Below are 17123 nucleotides of genomic sequence, written 5' to 3'. Positions count from 1 at the left end.
GAGCTTAATATCACGATGGCTTCTTTCTTTCAAGGGGTTCCATTGTTGAATCTCAAATTCATTTCAACATCCAAAGTTTCTAACCTCAAATCTTGTGTAAAGTAGCATTCTCACTAGCCACGTTACTTGAGCCTTTTTCTCTTCTCAAAGGTGCTTAGCTTGCTTTAAGTGGTAGTCCATTATGTTCAACAATTAGAGTTGAGGATTAAACTTAAGAATATGTGGCTTAATTAAAATTGGTGGAAAAGTTACAATGGAAAAGAAAAGGCATGTTTATGCAGTTTGAAATTCTTAGATTGGAGGGAATATTCTTAGAATATCCACATATGAAGCTAGTCAAAATATAGTGATATGCATCTTAATATGATAGGTAATATTAGAGCTTCATTTTTTTCTATTTTTTAAGGCTTACTATTTGGGGTACAATTCGATGTTCATGTTTTTCTATTTCTGAAGGCTTACTATTTGGGGTACAATTTTATGCTCAAGAGTTGCTTTGTTGGGTGAGATTTTATGCTCAACCACGTTTGTTTGTTGTAATGTGTTCACATTATCTATACACTAACGAGTATAGATCCCTTGCCAACTTACCTTGATGAACCTTTTGATAATGGAAATGCTTTAGGGGATATATTTGAGGTTCACAACAAAATATATGAACTACCCAAATTTTACGATCCAGTTCTTGGGTGTTCTTGGCCATTAGTAGCTATGTGCTAGAATCTCATTACGAGGAATTTTTAGTTCTTGGGTCTTCTTGGGCATTGCTAGCTATTGGCTAGAACCTATTTGTAACTAACACATGAAATGCTATTACAAAAGATTTCATTGACAAAATGTTTATGAAGCCAAACGCTTGAAATTGTTGTTTGTACTTACATCATACTAGGAATATTTTTAGGTCTTAATGAATAGGGCCTCCCAGCGATAGGAAACCTCCATATTAATTAATTTATTCGCGGCCGGGGGATGGATTAACCTAAGCGCAATGCCACATTAAATTGATTAAGGAAATCGTAGGCGGGAAGCGTGAAGATTCTGAAGAACCGCCTTCAGCCAAGTATATGAGGGAGGGAGGAGGCTGAGTGGAAAAGCCTGGCGAGGGGGAGAGTTGGGGTGGAAGGAGCTAAGTATATGAGGGGTGGATGGAGGCTGAGCAAGGGAGTGGAGGAAGAGAGCGGAGGGAGAGGGGGAGGGTTGAGTGCAGAGAGAGGGGGGGAGGGAGGGGAGGGCTGGAGGTAGGGAGCAGTCGAAACTGCTCTGATCGAAGAGAACAATCGAGCGTATTTGGGCTTGCAATTCATGAGATCGCTCCACAGATGCACTGCGTGCTGCACGCAAGGTTGGTGAGCGCAGGGAGCGTAAAGCAAGCAAGCAACGCGAAAGCGGCAATGCCAAGAAATCTCGCCAACAAGCAAGGAAGCCCAACCTTTCTTCTCCTCAGTAGCGATCGGGCAAACAAGAACAGATCATCAAGCTTGCCATGCTTTCTGCATGGCAACACGGAAAATGCTCATGCTCACCATTGCAATTTTCGTCAAGCCTCCTTGCATGCCATCTCTACCTTCGTAGGCTGAAAGATCTTGTTGCTTGCACGTGCACAAGCATGCAGTTGGCGTTCACCATCGATGAAGCTCTGCATTGTTTGTCTGCGATCGCGCTTTACCTCTGCGTGTGCTGAGGCTCCTCCCCCTTGGGGAGTGGGAGGAGGGAGCGGAAGCAGAGGGCAGAGAGGCAGAGAGTCTGAGAGGTGGCGAAAGAGGAGGCGGCGAATTAACACCTTAATTAATTGGTTAATTTGGATGGTGGAACGAGGGACAAATTAATTAATTGAGTTTTGGTAGGAGGTGCGAATGTTTTTAGGTCTTAATAAATAATGCTAAATATTCAAGCCTTGAAAATTGGCATTTCACATAGGGCCACAAAGAAGAATGCATCTAGCCATACTTTGCTGGAACTAATGCGCTGGACTCATTCAATACATTCTTGCCTCTATCATGATTTATTGCGTTTGCATGTCCCAATGCTAACGACTTGTTCTCTACCAATATGGAACATAGCAGCCATAAAACACCTCTTAAAAAATGAGTAGATTCGAGTCCACTTTTTTTTAAACATCTAGCTTTTACAATCAAGCATACAACCAAAAAAATGTTTGAAAACAATTATTGGTTGCAATATCAACCAAGCATGAGCAATTAAAAAGATAAGTTATATGTACCTTATTTGCTAGAAAAGTAAGGGTAGGTTGCTTGCTAAAGGCCAGCACTACTTTACAATGGAGATTAACCTCAAGATGACAAGATAGTAATGCGGAACACAACTCAATTTGTGTGCTTATAGAGAGAACGCTTTAGATATGGGGAGAATACACACAGATATTCAACCAGTCAATTCTCATAAATAGAGGTAATGTCCATGTGCAAAATATTGCCAAAACTGTGACAACACCTTCAACAAACACACATTGAGGTAAGCCACCTAGAGCAAGCTTTGTTTGTTGGTGATCCTCTGCTATAGGCCCCTGCTGGATCATGGCGTGTCCCTGATAGAATTCAGTAGTTGCTCTAGCTTGAGCACTCTTGCAAAAGTATGCCCTAATATGTACTGCAGACAAAAGCTCCCTTTCATGCAGTCCCTATGCTCTCCTACAGATGTATGTCTGTCCCTATGCTTTCATGCAGTCCCTATGCTCTCCTACAGATGTATGTCTGCACCTAGGTCTGTTGCAACTATAAGGGCCTTCTAAAGACTGTTGATCTGCCCTGACTTGACAGACTATTGACTCTCTGTGCTGACGCACCTTGCCTATAAAACCTTCCTCTTGCTGGCTTATGTCTGGACGCCTACAACTATTTCAACCTGTTGTTGTCAGTCTGCCTCTGCTTCGTCGACCTGCTTCTGTCAGTCTTCACGGGCTACTGCTACGCACTGCTTCAGCCCTTGTACTTGTTATACCAGCCCAGGTACAGTGTGTACCTGCTATACCTGTTGTACCATCCTAGCTCGTGTACCTGCTATACCTACCGTACCAGCCTAGATACCTTCATGCTAATGACCTAACAGTAGATCTAGGTGCTGCCCATGTACCAGCCATTTGTTGTGCACATGGTAGTCTGATTTCCACTCGCTGCATATCTATCTACTCTCATGGATGTTGAGGTGTTAACCCCCTAAGCTCTCCTCATTTGGGGCCCCACAGTTCGCCCTATTTCTCCATTGCACAACCACCTTTTAACTAAAGAGATACACTAATGAATACTATCCACATTGAGCCCTCGCAAACGAACTTGATTAATCTCAGCACAACGACCCTCACTTGCAAGCTTTTGGGTTAGAGTATGCCATTTGTATTATGCCTAGCAATTCTTGTATTTCTAGTCATAGATAATACCAGTGGTTTCAATACGCCATTTGCATTCAACAACAAGCATCACGGACATTCTTCAAATGACAAGTAGGGATTTATCTTCAATCTTTTTGTAGCCCCTATTGTAGTTTTGAGATATGGTATTGAGGAGCTTGCTTTTGCTACTAGTTAATCGCCCTGTTGAGCTCCCTTCAATAGATAGTTGACCTCATCGTTCTCACCAACTCAATTAATGTATGCTTTTTAAGGGTGGGGAGGGGGGCAGGGGGGTGCAAGCTTGCAGGTGTATGAAGGGGCACTTTACATTAATGACTATGACTCCCTTGTCTGCTCGAATATTTGGTTGGTTGATGGCTGAATGAGGAAATTTGTGACAACCGTTCAATCATATGCATCAATCACATTACTTCAAGAAATCATCGAATGCCAACAATCTTAGTTATACTAGCACTAATGTAGGACTCTAGGATAGCTTTAACATCAACTCGAATGCTTGCAAACACATGTTAAGTAAAAAAAGCATCAGTTTTACGAAGCCCAACACTAAACGAACCATTGATAGTGATGACACAAAAGGGAGAGGTGCTCAAAAAGCAAAATTCAATAAAGTGAAACTCTAGCAACATGTGCTTTGAGATTGTTTGACCCTCAATCCATTGCATATAGAAAAGATAGTCTAGTGAACAAAACAAATGAGCTAGTTTAAATGTTGACAAGGTAGGCCTTAGACATTGACAGTGTCCTAGTAAGATGCTTGGCCACATGCTATTGACCTCCAAAAAGAACTTTGTGTTAAATGACATGCCACAAGGGCTAGGAGGAACATTGTGAACAACACTGTGAAACACTTTGCCTAAATAACATGCACAGTTCTCTTTCAAAGCACCACGTATATGAAAAATTTTGCCATCAGAATTTGCCCAATACAATAACAAAACTTATAATTCCACCTATGCCACTACCTATGGTGTCTTGTTTCTTTGTTAAAGCTTCTAATGCAAAACCCTTGGTGTGATGTAAACCAGTCTCAAACTTTTTAGGGGCCACCTAGTATACTTCACAATACAAGAGGATGGTTATTTCCACTATGGTTGCAAGGCCCATCAAGTCCGAACTAGCACCCATTTTAACAATCCTCTGGACTAGTATTGCTAATAGCCATATAGCACAAAGATTTGGCCACCTAACCATTTACCCAGCATTGTACTATTCATTTTTAGAAGCTCTTCTCATTTAAAGATCAATGGTCAAGTCACAAGTCCAATGTTTGTGCTTTCAAGACCACCTTTTGCTACATTTCCATAGGAGGCCCTTTTGGAAGGCTGTAACTATACATGGTTTGGCCATAATCTTGTCACCACTTCATATCTAATATGGAAACAGATTCCTAAGAACTACAATGCACATTTGGCAGCATGTGACAGGTGCAAGGAATCTTTAGTTCGGGCCTTCCAGCACATGCGGAAAACAATAACCTAGTATTTAAATAGAATCTGACATGATGATTATACAGACACCCACCTCCACACAAGTGACAACGTTGAAAAATTGCTGAAGACAACCGGGGCAGTCATTAAATTGCAATTATTGCTTGAAGCTCCCAACATGAGGCATATATATATGTAAGACTTTGAAACACCTGAAAACGATTGAGATGGTTTACTTTGTCCCAATCATTTATGAAGTCTCACATATAATATATGTGAGACTTTGAAACACCTGAAAAACGATTGGGATGGTTTACTTTGTCCCGTTCATTTTCAGAGTCAGTAGTAAATATCTATGAGCATTTGATTTGTCAAGCTAGACAGCTTTCACTGTCCAATCATCTGTCTCCAAAAAGAAACATATGCCTAATTTTGAAACCACATGCCCACAAACATTTCACTTCCAAATGTAAAATAATGTATCCAGTTCACCCTTGGCTGAAATGTACTCCTGAATCCAAGTCTTCATGATATATCAGTTGCTATCTTGAGCTCAACTAACAAATCATGTATGAAGATTATCACTATACCGATAGGATCACACAAGAAACTAAATTCTTAAACTTTCAACAGTATATTTTTTCAAAACAAAATAGTACTCTTGAAAAGGCAGTAATGAGCCAGTCAACATGCTGGTAGGTTTAGGGTACAAATCTGACCATGCATAAAACCCAGCACTTCTCATCTCCACTGTACAAAACTCATCAATAAGTCTTGGCTGAGTAAGCAATACTATCGTCTGATTTTCCAAAGTCTCCTTGAATTTGCTTTCATAAGCTTCAAACCAATAGTAAATCAATCAGTCTTAGAATTACAAAAGGCTGCAAGGCCCAGACATACAGTTCCGACATCATGCAGATGAACCAGATATTTGCTGCTGAAAGATAGCTCAATCTCTCTTATTTTTAGCAAACAGCCACCTCAACCAGCTTGCACTGGCTCAGGACCATCCTGGTTCAAAACTTCTAATTTACAGGCCCTTTCTCAGAAACCAATAAAGTGGGCTATGATAGAGGAGAGGCTGTGAACCAACGAAGATGTCTGCTGCCGGCAAGGTAACTCCAGAATGCAACTCCCACCCTCAGATCAGTTGACCACACTAAATTGCACATACATACTCTCCACTGCTTTCAACATCAAGGTCATTCTCAAGATCCATGTCATCAAAATCCAAACTTGCATCAGGAAGGTACTGGCCTATTCCGAAACCTGCAGCAGGGATCCTTGCCTCCGCAATTATGCGCATTATCTCATCAACACTTTGGGATGGTTCGTCATCCGATTCAGCACCGGCATATGTGCCATCAACAAGGTCTGCAGGCAAGTTCTTCAAGAACCACTCATGCATTTGAATATCCGCCATGTTGATTCTCTGGCCCAAACAGGAACACACTGAAATAAGTAGAAAAGTTCAAAATGCAAGACATAAAGTGTATCAAGAACATTATACGCAAGATTCTCCTTTGTTGTTCTTACACATAAGGCTAGAACCTACTTTGGCTGTATTGGCAACAAATATCTTCGAAAGCAGATCCTGACACTCTGTAGAGATGAGAATATGGTCTGGTATTGAGTATTGCACATTCAAAATCCTCTGCAAACAGCAAGCATCCCACAATCAAAAGTGTGAAACCAGAGACGGCAACTTATAACTTTATAAATGGACAAAACTTATTTACCCCAATTGTTTTGCGAAAGTTACGTGGATCATCAGGGTCCTCAAATGGATATGCTCCAACCAACATGACATATAGAGTCACACCACACGACCAGACATCTGCAATCTGGATACAAAAAACTCATGAAACGGTACCTTCCAAAGCACATGAAAACAAAATAACAATCAACGTATGATAGAAAGGTTTACCTTGCCATCATACTCCTTCTTGGACAACACTTCTGGAGCTATATATGCTGGTGTACCCACTGTTGATTTTGGTTGTGAATGTAGCACCGAGGACTGCATCAACATCCCATTCATATACATTGGACAGGACACATGACAGCGTGACCCACGTTCAAAACGACTTGATTCGACCACTCCGTAATTCTTAAAGAAATGAATTGTGTGGCTGTACAGCTCGGCACTTATCACCTTTGAGTATCCAAAATCACAGATTTTGAGACGTGGAGCAGGGCTTCCATCCAGCAGAGTGTTTTCCAATTTCAAGTCACGATGGCAAATTTCCTGCCATTAAAAAAAGGATGTTATGATACCAGGGTTTCTATCCTATTCCATGTTAGGAGCACGATCAAAGGCGGGGAGTACCATAGTGTGGCAATAACTGACGCCCGAAATGAGCTGTTGAAAGAAGAACCGAGCCTGAAGAAGGGACAAGGTAGATGAGCTACGGGTTGAAAATCAAATTCAAAAGTTCTAACATCCTACACATGCAGACCTCGTCTTCACTGAATCGGCCGGCGTTGCAAATGCGCTCGAAGAGTTCCCCGCCGGCGGCATACTCCATCACGATTGCCAAATGTGTTGGCGTGAGTATGACCTTCAAAAGTGCTAGGTACATGAGGTCTGGGTACAACAGTGGTTCATGCAGAGAGTTACGTGGCAGAAATTGTTAGCTGCTTACCTCTTTGAAGCGGATTATGTTTGGATGACGCAGCGATCTGTGGTTAATGATCTCTCTTTGCACATTCTCATCAATCTGCCAAGAAGAATCGCAGCAGCGGCCGTGAGCGTCGTCCATTTCTAACCCCAACCGGGCAAGACTGACACTCCTGCAGCAGCAGCCGGAGAAAAGCAGCCTACCTTTTCTCCTCGCTCGATGTACTTGACGGCGACGAGCTCTTTGGAGGCCTTGTCACGCATGAGGCGAGCGACGCCAAAGTTACCGGAGCCGATGTCTTTGACGTGCTCGTAACGGTCATTGTCGTGCATGATGGGGATGTCGAGGGAGGAACCGACTCCGACGGCGCCACGCTCCATGGAAAGAGAGGGGAAGAGGAAAGGGGAGGGGAAGGGGGGGGGGGGGGGGGAGGGGAGGAGGGGGGAGGGGGGGGGGGGGGGGAGCTATGAAAGCATTCTGAAGGTCAACGAGGGGCTAAGCTATGGCGATGGCGATGGAGAAGCAGCAGAGAAGAAGAAGGAGGAGGCTGAAAATCAAAAGCACGAAATCCCCTCCGCTCCCCTTCCCTTCCCTTCCCCTTCCAAATTGACGCACACAGAATTGGAGCTTTTAGCCCTCCTAGTATTTTATCCTCCTCTCACTTGTCTCCCCTTTTGAGTCCTTTTGCCCCCACACAAATAACAATATATATTCCCCCCTCGTATGCTCCACACCCCCCACCTACCCCCTCCCGTCCACATTTCCTCCTCCCCCTCTCTCTCTCTCTCTCTCTCTCTCTCTCTCTCTCTCTCTCACCAATTTCTAGTTAAGGTAAGTACCGCACACATGTTACCTTTATAAGCATTATCACAATGGCCCACCAAGGCAAGTTTTGGATTGGGCAGCCTAAGGTTTTTCAGGCAATCTTAAGCATGGGTGGGCTATGAACAGGAGGATGAGGCTGCCCACACCCATGGGTGCACCCCATTTTGCAAATCTAATAAAACTCAGACACGGAGGATGAGGCTTCCCACACCCATGGGTGCACCCCATTTTGCGAATCTAATAAAACTCAGACACGTGACAACCAGGTCAACTTATGCCCCTTTCATCCACGCTTTAGGAATTGGTGAGTAAGGGGGCTTAAAAGTGTCATATCTTACCTCTTTCCTCTCCTTTTTGGCCCTTGCTAGAGAGATAGTTGGTTTTTTTAATCCAAACATCCTTCCATGTATATTGGGTCTAGTTTACTTTGTCAAGAAGGTCATTTGTGTTTTAAATCACTTTCAAACGTTACTTAGCTTAGTTTTCTTAAGATCCATCTACTCTTCCTTTTCATTAAAAGAGGGCCATGGTGGTTTTACCACCTTGTTAATGTATGGTTCCATTCTTCACATCTTTACATATTGGAATATGTGTCATATCTAATGTGCCTCAATCCCATTGAAATTCAAGTTTAATGATTGTGGGTAGAACATCCATGAGATTTCTTTTGGCAAGCTTGAATACATACGTGCTGACAAAAGTACACATCCCACCAATGCAAGGGTGCATTGATTTTTTCATCACGATCGTTGGTACTTTATAGTACTCACATCCTATTATTTGCCTTTTTCCATCTTTAATGTTAACCGTGTCTACACATGTTTAGATGCCCTTAGACCTCTCTGCCTTTCTCTTACGTCCAAATGATTGTGGTTGGCCTTACAAAAGGTGAACCATTATGTATAAATTGCTTACTTGACTAGGGGCAAGTTCACACTAGAAAATGCCGAGAAAATGTTGCAACTAAAATTGGATAGATGGAGAAATGGCGGCTAGAACCTAAGAGATGAGACATGGACAACATTAAAGAAGATATTGAGGGGACACCATAAAGAAGAGGTTTTTCTTTTATAATAGTACAATGGGCTCCAAGTACATTGCAAGAACAATGCCAAGAAACGCGAGAAAAAATATCAAAGACATGAATGTCAAGATCCATGGTATGTGGAGTCTTGATAACAAAGCATCATCTTAGTAAGAGAATCACAAATTAATCTTTAATATTAACCGTGTCTACACATGCTTAGATTTCCTTGGACCTCTCTATCCTTTTTCTTATGGTCTAACGATTGTTGTTCGCCTTAGAAAAGGCAAACCATGTTGTATAAATTGCTTGGTTGACTAGGGGCAAGTTCACACTAGAAGATGCCAAGAAAAAGCTGCACCAAATCTAGGATAGAAACTGGAAATCAAGGCTAAAACCTAAGAGATGAGACATGGGCAACACCAAAGATGCTACTGAGGGAACACCACTCCTAAATTAAAGTATTCCTTGTAAAATATAAAACAATGAAGTCCTCTACAGCTTGAGATTGTTAAGAGAAACCAACTAATCCATACACACACACACATTTGGATCCAAGAGCAAGCGAAGTTAACTTGTAAAATATAAAACAACGAAGTCCTCTATAGCTTAATCCCTACACATACACACATTTGGATCTAGGAGCAAGCAAAGATAAATCCAATGCTTTTTAACTTCGGCAAGTGACTCTTTGAATGAGCAGAGGTCAATGATGTACCAATGCAATTTTTTTGAAGGCAAGGCTACTCCACCCATTTAAGGGATCCATGAGATTTGAGTAGAAGGCACATATTATGTAAAGCCCGAAGTTGGAGATCAAAGAAAAATAAAAGGTGGAAACCAAAGACAAAACATTAGAGTTGTGCATAAGAATATTGAACTTGACCTACTAGGGACTACAATCAATCATTACTTTAAAGGTGTAGAGGCTTAGCTACCCAATAATCATGCATGCATTTTTCATCTCCTTTGAATCCCTCAAAGTTATCATCAAGGTGACTATGTCTTTGACTCTTAATCATCATCCTTACAAAGGATTTACAAAGTATGTATTCATTTTAAAGGCAATTCTCAACAACTTTGACTTTTGAGAAGACATCAAACGTCAATGCATGATGGGACTTTCAAGTCCATCACTTTCTCTCAGTTTTGTTAGCCGCACGTTCACATCCACTGCTTGCCTTAGTCTTGTATTACCTGCACATCCACCACTGCTTGCCTTAGTCTTGTATTACCTGCACATCCATTGCTTGCCTTAGTCTTGTATTATCTTGCTTAGCACAACTATCTGTTGAGATTTTGTCAAGATCCATGGTATGTGGAGTCTAGATAACAAAGCATCATCTCACCAAGAGAATCACAACTTAATCTTTAATATTAACTGTGTCTACACATGCTTAGATTCCCTTGGACCTCTCTGTCCTTTCTCTTATGGTCTAACGATTGTTGTTGGCCTTAGAAAAGGAAAACCATGTTGTATAAATTGCTTGATTGACTAGGGGCAAGTTTACACTAGAAGATGCCAAGAAAAAGTTGCACCAAATCTAGGATAGAAAGGGGAAATCAAGGCTAACACCTAAGAGATGAGACATGGGCAACACCAAAGATGCTACTGAGGGGACACCACTCCTAAATTAAAGTATTCCTTGTAACATGGTAGATCTTTTCGCCAAGGCACTACCTAGACAAAAGTTTGAAGTTTTCAACAAGAGGGATCCAAAACACATAGACTATAACTAAGGGGCACCAAATAAGCCAACATCTTTGAACAATAATAGTCACCTCCACCTCCATCAACACCTCCATTTTCTCCTTGAAGGTGAGGCATGCTGATTGTCTTCTAAACCATCACCCTCACTCACTTTTATATAGAAGAGGCATGGTGCTACTTTAGGTCCTTCCTTTTCTATCTCTAACTCAAAACCATTTGGGTTCCCATCATTTCCTATTTGAAAGCATAAGACTAAGCTATTTTGTTGTTGGCATTGATGAGCAAGTGGTAGAGCTACTTGTTAGTAAAATATACTATCGGTATATCGCGAAGATTTCCAAAATTTCAATAGCAGCTTACGCTTGGATCAAATTTTGAGTTTTGCTTATTATCCTTATGCCAACTTTCCCCTCTATGGAATCTTATATAGGCAACGCACTCTAGAAGGACATGTCTTAGTGGAGGTAGCGATGCTCATTCCATTTGTATATGTCAATGATGTCATGTTGAGTTTGGGCTTGTAGTTCAACACCACTTCCAAGAGTCCCCAACTAGGCAAGGTCTTCATTATGCTTTCTTAGTTATATAGATCATGTGCCTGAGACAAGGCAATCACTTGTGGACATATTACTCTGGCTTTGATCTAAGACAGTTGGACTAATTTCCTTTCATTCAAGACACTTGGTACAATAAGCTTGGATGCATTTTTTTATCTTCTTTATACAAATAGGTTGTGTGCAATGTAGATGTGCTACTGGAGGAGGTCCCTCTCTTGGAGCAGAATTAACACAAAACTATTGGAAGATCGAGGGGAGAGACTGATTCTTAAGAAAGAAAAGTTGGTGTTATATGTAGCAATCATCGAACTGAGTTGTGAACTCCATCATGAGGGACAACCAATGATGTTGAGCACTTAGTAGAGATACCACTTGATGTCAAGAGGCTATAAAAGTGACTAGTGTCTTCTTCTTCCCTATTGCAAATGATTGGAGAACTATGAAAGCTACTCCAAGGCATCAAGGACTCTAAGATTATTGCTAAGAGATTTTAGAAGGGTCTCATGCAGTAAGTTTCCACAAAAAACCAAGTTGTAGTAGTATGATTGGTGAGGAGGGAGAGGCTACCTACCTCTCCTCACATGAACCTTCTTCCACAACACAAGTGCTCAAATCTAAGATGACCAAAATGAGAATAACAATGACTTGAAAACTTCAAAGGTATGTAGATGGAGCGTTAAAAGCAAAAGTGTAGGTCACAACATAAGCTACAAGATGAGCATAACACTAGCTACAGTGGGGACAACTTTAAGGAGCTATAGATTTGATGCCATGTTAAAGGATGCATAAGATGCCTCAAGTACAACAATAATGAATAGAAAAGAGGGCTTATCACTACTAAAGTGGTATAAAATCAACACAATACTAGCTAGGGTGGGTACAAGTGACAAGGAGCTAGGGTGTGTATAAGATTAACAAAATACTAGCTAGAGTGGGTACAAGCCATAAGGAGCTGTAAGATTTGAGATAATGCTAAAGGAGAGGGTTTAATACATTAGGGAAGAAAACTATTCGTATGAAACACCACCAATTTATCTGTTCACCAAGTTAGGCACAAAATCCTACTAGAGTGGGTATAAGATCAGCACAATGATGCTAGCTAGAGGGGGTGCAAGCATAGGGAGATGTAAGATTTTATACAGATTTAAAAGATGTGGAATATGCCTCAATTAGAGGGCTTATCACTAAAATAGAGGATAAAATAATCTCAGTCTTTGAAACCATAAGGGAAAAACAAAGGAGGGTGTGGAAGAGAGCTTGAGTGCACAAATTTGGAGAGAGAGAGAGAGAGAGAGAGAGAGAGAGAGATTAGCATCTACAAAAGACATCATGGGTCTATGAGACAAAGAACAACACCGAAAAAGTGACTAACTACATTTGGATAACATGAGAATCGAGGGAGTTCACCAAGCTCAACTCCTCCCGATTTATTATAGAATATAACTTAACATAAGGTGGCTTTTATAACATCAATTTAAGAGAGAGAGAGAGAGAGAGAGAAAGAGAGAGAGATTAACGTCTGCGAAAGGCCTCACATGCGTATGTGACAAATTGCAAGACACACCAAAAGGGAAAGGAACTTATACAGGCCATAAAGGGCTGGAGCAAAGGGTACGCTAAGGCCCTTGCTGAGTACTATGCTGAAAAAAGAAAGAAGCTCAATAGCTCAAGCAAAACCAAGTACAAAACATATCATGTGCTATCTAAAATAGGCTGAGAGACTAAAGCTGGAACTCAAAACTCAGAATCGTAAACCAGGCACTGTTGTCTATGAGGGATGAAAATGTCTTGGTTGTTGGGCTCTCTCATGCTATGGTGGCAGAGGGGGATGTGGTCTCCTTGATCTTTGAACCCGCTGAGCTATGTTCAAAGTGACCCCTCGTCTTTCAAGCGGTCTCCTCTGAGAAAAGGTGTAATAGGTATGACCTCAATAGAGGGTGCTCTCGTCGCTCTCCATGTTGCGGGTGGCCTTTGCTCCCCTCTCTTAGAAATCTAGACTGACCGCATATCAGCTAGCTCCACCCCACTGTGTCCTAGGGCTGACTCAAAAACATAGAAATCTGTGACTCACCGCTATGTCAGGTCAGTCTCTGTATCCTAGTGGTTTGATCATAGCAGGGTCTCCATGTGTCGGTTCATCTCAAGTAGATAAAGCCCAATGTAGACCTGGTCACGGAAGTGGATCAATCGTGAGAGTCGACCGAAGCCACTCCCATCCTGGTAGAGATAGTGGTATCACCCTCGAATATCGTAGTAGGCTAGGCAGGTGCAGAGAAAGTGCTCCTCTATCTCAATCACTCCCACTGTGTGTAGCATGTAGATCCAATGCTCTCTGGGTATACGTGCTACTCTCCCTATCTCAATCCTTAAGATGAAACCCACATCTGCCCCAATAGCAATCCTCATTGCATGTGAGACTCCTCTATCCTCCAAATACTGGGGTCTGATGATGAATCCCTCCTCCGAGACGCTCAAGAAGTGATCGTAGTAGAACTGTCCCTTTGTGGGGAGCTCCTGATCTTCCCCCCAAGTTCAAGATGTGTCGACCTAGAGGAGATCTAACTGTATGATATGGTTAATTTCATCACGTGGGATCAACTCAGGGGGTGCATCCATATTGTACTGAAAGGGAGGGAGCCTGCCCATTTTAATCCCGTGTCTTGCAAACCATGTGGATATACGTGCATACCATGTGTCCACCCCGCGCTCAGCTAATCTTCTAGATGAGAGAGAGAGAGAGAGAGAGAGAGAGAGAGAGAGAGAGAGAGAGAGCAACATTGACTAACTATTGGTGAGAAAAGGGAATCAATACATGCTAGGTTCCCATGAGCTCAATGTCGTCCTGTAAGGGTCATAAACACATATAGCGCAATTTATATGTCTGACTTGAAACCTACTCAAATGATGTTCAGTTTCTTTAAAGTTTCTTATTCATATAATCACACTCTTTAATTAGGTACCAGAATGCATAACAGATTCAGCAATCTCTTGAGATTAATTACTCATCTTTTAATTGATTTGCTTTGCTTTTTGCTACTCTTCCTTTTCCAATCCATCTTAAGAATATTTGGCACTTCGATCTAAATCTTTGAGGCAATATCGGAAACCTAGCAAGTATCTTCACATGCTATTATAGATGAGAGAGCCTTCTGCTAAGGAATTACTTATCACTGTTGAACTCCTATTTAGTATCTTCGTCATGTGATGTGGCAATAGATGGAGTAGGATTCATGCACGAATGTGATGGTTGTATACCTTGCTATGTAGATGAAAGTGTCTCGTCTTGAGGACTTACCTACTAATGTGTAGGATGAAAAACTCGAGGCTAATCCATACTAGCATATGGTATCCAATCTCTCAAGGACAAAGAGGTTTGAGTTGGCAATGAAAGGTCAAGAAGGTTCTCTTTTCACCCATGGATCTTATGTGAATCATGGCTGGTGTATCATCAATATGATGTGACTGTGAATAGCTTCATGCTAGAAATAGCTTGGTGCTCTGTGCTAGAGGCTTACCTATGTACCATCAAGGGTGTCTACCCATGAGAACACTATGAGGAGCTACCATTGCGGGACTGATGCTTGAGCTGTTGCTGTGGGGCTTATGTTGAGCTTGTCAAACTATAACACTATGATACTCTCTCTCAAAACAATGTTTTCTAAGAATGATCCAACTATCTGGATGTGATAGGATTACTCAAAAATTCTATGAACCAAGTCATCGTAAAATGTAATTTTACATGGGTGGCATGTATGTACAAGATTTGTGCAACTATCCCAAATTCTAGGAACCTCACTCTACAAAGTGTTACACTGTGTGATGAATTGCAATATGCCAAGGTGAGTTGGTATCAAATGTATGTGTGTGAACATCGATGATAGAACCGAATGGACCAATGCCAGTGAGAACTAATCAAGTGATTCATGCAATGGCTCACTGGGATTGTTGGAGTTGGATCTCCTCTACGAACATGGTAGTCTACAACTGGATTACAAGTCAAAGCATAAAACGTCTCAATTTTTTTATATCTTAGTTCATTTTATATGCTGGGTGGAAGATGTTGCAACAATGGATGAGGACGTGGTTCCGATAAAGAGGCTTGATGATTCTGAACTGTGAAAAAGTTAGAATGCATACTTAATGTGCTCAATGCAAGGTGCATGATGTGTTGATCATTTTGCTTTTAGATCAGTGTGAAGTTCCTTAAGGATCAATAGTTATAGCCATTTGAGAATTAGGCCAAACTTTGTCCAAGAAGTCAAAAAATGATGATGTGGCATTGTGTGATGATGTGACAGTGTGTTGACACGCTCTAACAAAAGTATGGTTGTGTGGAACACTGTGCTTACGTGACACTGATGATGGGGCATAATGATGTGTCAAGGATGACATGGACTTCATGACAATGTATTAGCATGGCATGATGCTTGTGAATGTTGATGTGTCACTTATTGATGTGCCTGATTGGACATAGATGCCTATGGCACTCATTGATATGGCTGATTGGACATAGATGAGAACTAAGCCCGTGCTTTGCATAGGCAAAGATACATGACCATCATCAACCACTCCCCATTTGAAGGTGGATCTTCTCTCAACCAACCACTAACCTAAAGCATTTGCTTTAGGGAGTTACGCTCCCAGCGTTCAATCAGTTTCTTCTTTTGGCACATGCATTGACCGGTTCATAAATTGCTAATCAATTCACCTTACGTACTTGGATTGGCTTTTGAAATTTTGGTTAAGCCTTAACCCATGGCTCTAAGGCCTTCCATATCCTCCTTTCATTCCATTGAACTTCTATCTCCTCCTTCCATTGACCTTCTATCTTCTCCTTCCTCCCAAAGCTGCCTCATGTTTCCACCTCCTCCCCACTCAAAGCTTACCTTATCTTTCCACCTCCTCCCCTCTCCAAGCCTCCATCCAAAGAGCTCCTTCTTTGTGACACGTGGCAAGCTCTTCTTCTCCAAGCTACCACGTGTTCTCATTCTTTTTCCTAGTGTCTGTGGTTAATAAGTTAAAGATTGCCTCCTCCCAAAGCTCCCTCGTCTTTCCACCTCCTCCCACTCAAAGCCTGCCTCATCTTTCCACTCCTCCCCTGTCAAAGCCTTCATCCAAGAGTTCCTTCTTTGTGACTCTTAGCAAGCTCTTCTCCTCCAAGCTACCAAGTGTCCTCATTTTCTTTTATTAGTGTCCATGGTTAATAGGTTAAAGATGCCATGTGGCACTTTGTGAATAGGTCTATTTGCCACGTGATTGTACTACGATGTCACACTAAAACCCCAACTTACCTAATTGACCCTATCTACCACGTGGCCTAAGCCTTGCAAAGACTTTGAAAAGAAATGAAGAAATGAATCTGTGCTAGTGAAACTATTGAAGACGATGAAGCAAAGTTACAAGTTATGGGTTAGTTTCTATGTTTTCTCTAGCGATCGCATGCTCACATGCTGCAATGCTTGCTTCTTTTATTCTCTGTTGTAAATGTTGTTGCATGTGCCTTGCGTCTATCGTTCGTTTGTTGAGGCAAAGTAGCCGTTGTTGTGTCTACCGAGCTACTTCATTGCTTTGTCGTGCTATTGCTTGTG

General features: G+C 41.7%; 1 protein-coding gene across 2 annotated transcripts; it reads right to left on the bottom strand.

Moving 5' to 3' along the window:
* Positions 1 to 5456: 5456 nt before the first annotated feature.
* LOC147898304 (serine/threonine-protein kinase SRK2A-like) lies at positions 5457 to 8074 on the bottom strand. 2 transcript variants are annotated; one of them, XM_087379131.1, is made up of 9 exons: positions 7622 to 8074; positions 7443 to 7517; positions 7257 to 7358; positions 7127 to 7180; positions 6953 to 7045; positions 6725 to 6817; positions 6537 to 6641; positions 6353 to 6451; positions 5457 to 6229 (listed from the first exon to the last, which is right to left on the bottom strand). In XM_087379131.1, the coding sequence occupies exons 1-9, from the start codon at positions 7796 to 7798 to the stop codon at positions 5957 to 5959; spliced, it is 1071 nt and encodes a 356-aa protein (XP_087235257.1). In that variant the 5' UTR covers positions 7799 to 8074; the 3' UTR covers positions 5457 to 5956. The 2 variants fall into 2 exon arrangements, with proteins under 2 accessions (XP_087235257.1, XP_087235258.1); XM_087379132.1 differs by having other exon boundaries at positions 6043 to 6249.
* Positions 8075 to 17123: the final 9049 nt, after the last annotated feature.

This window comes from Dipteris shenzhenensis, chromosome 9, assembly GCF_047967505.1.
Source record: "Dipteris shenzhenensis isolate YYH24624 ecotype China chromosome 9, Dip_SZ_1.0, whole genome shotgun sequence".
NCBI lineage: Eukaryota > Viridiplantae > Streptophyta > Polypodiopsida > Gleicheniales > Dipteridaceae > Dipteris > Dipteris shenzhenensis.
This window is presented reverse-complemented; position numbering and strand designations above follow the sequence as displayed.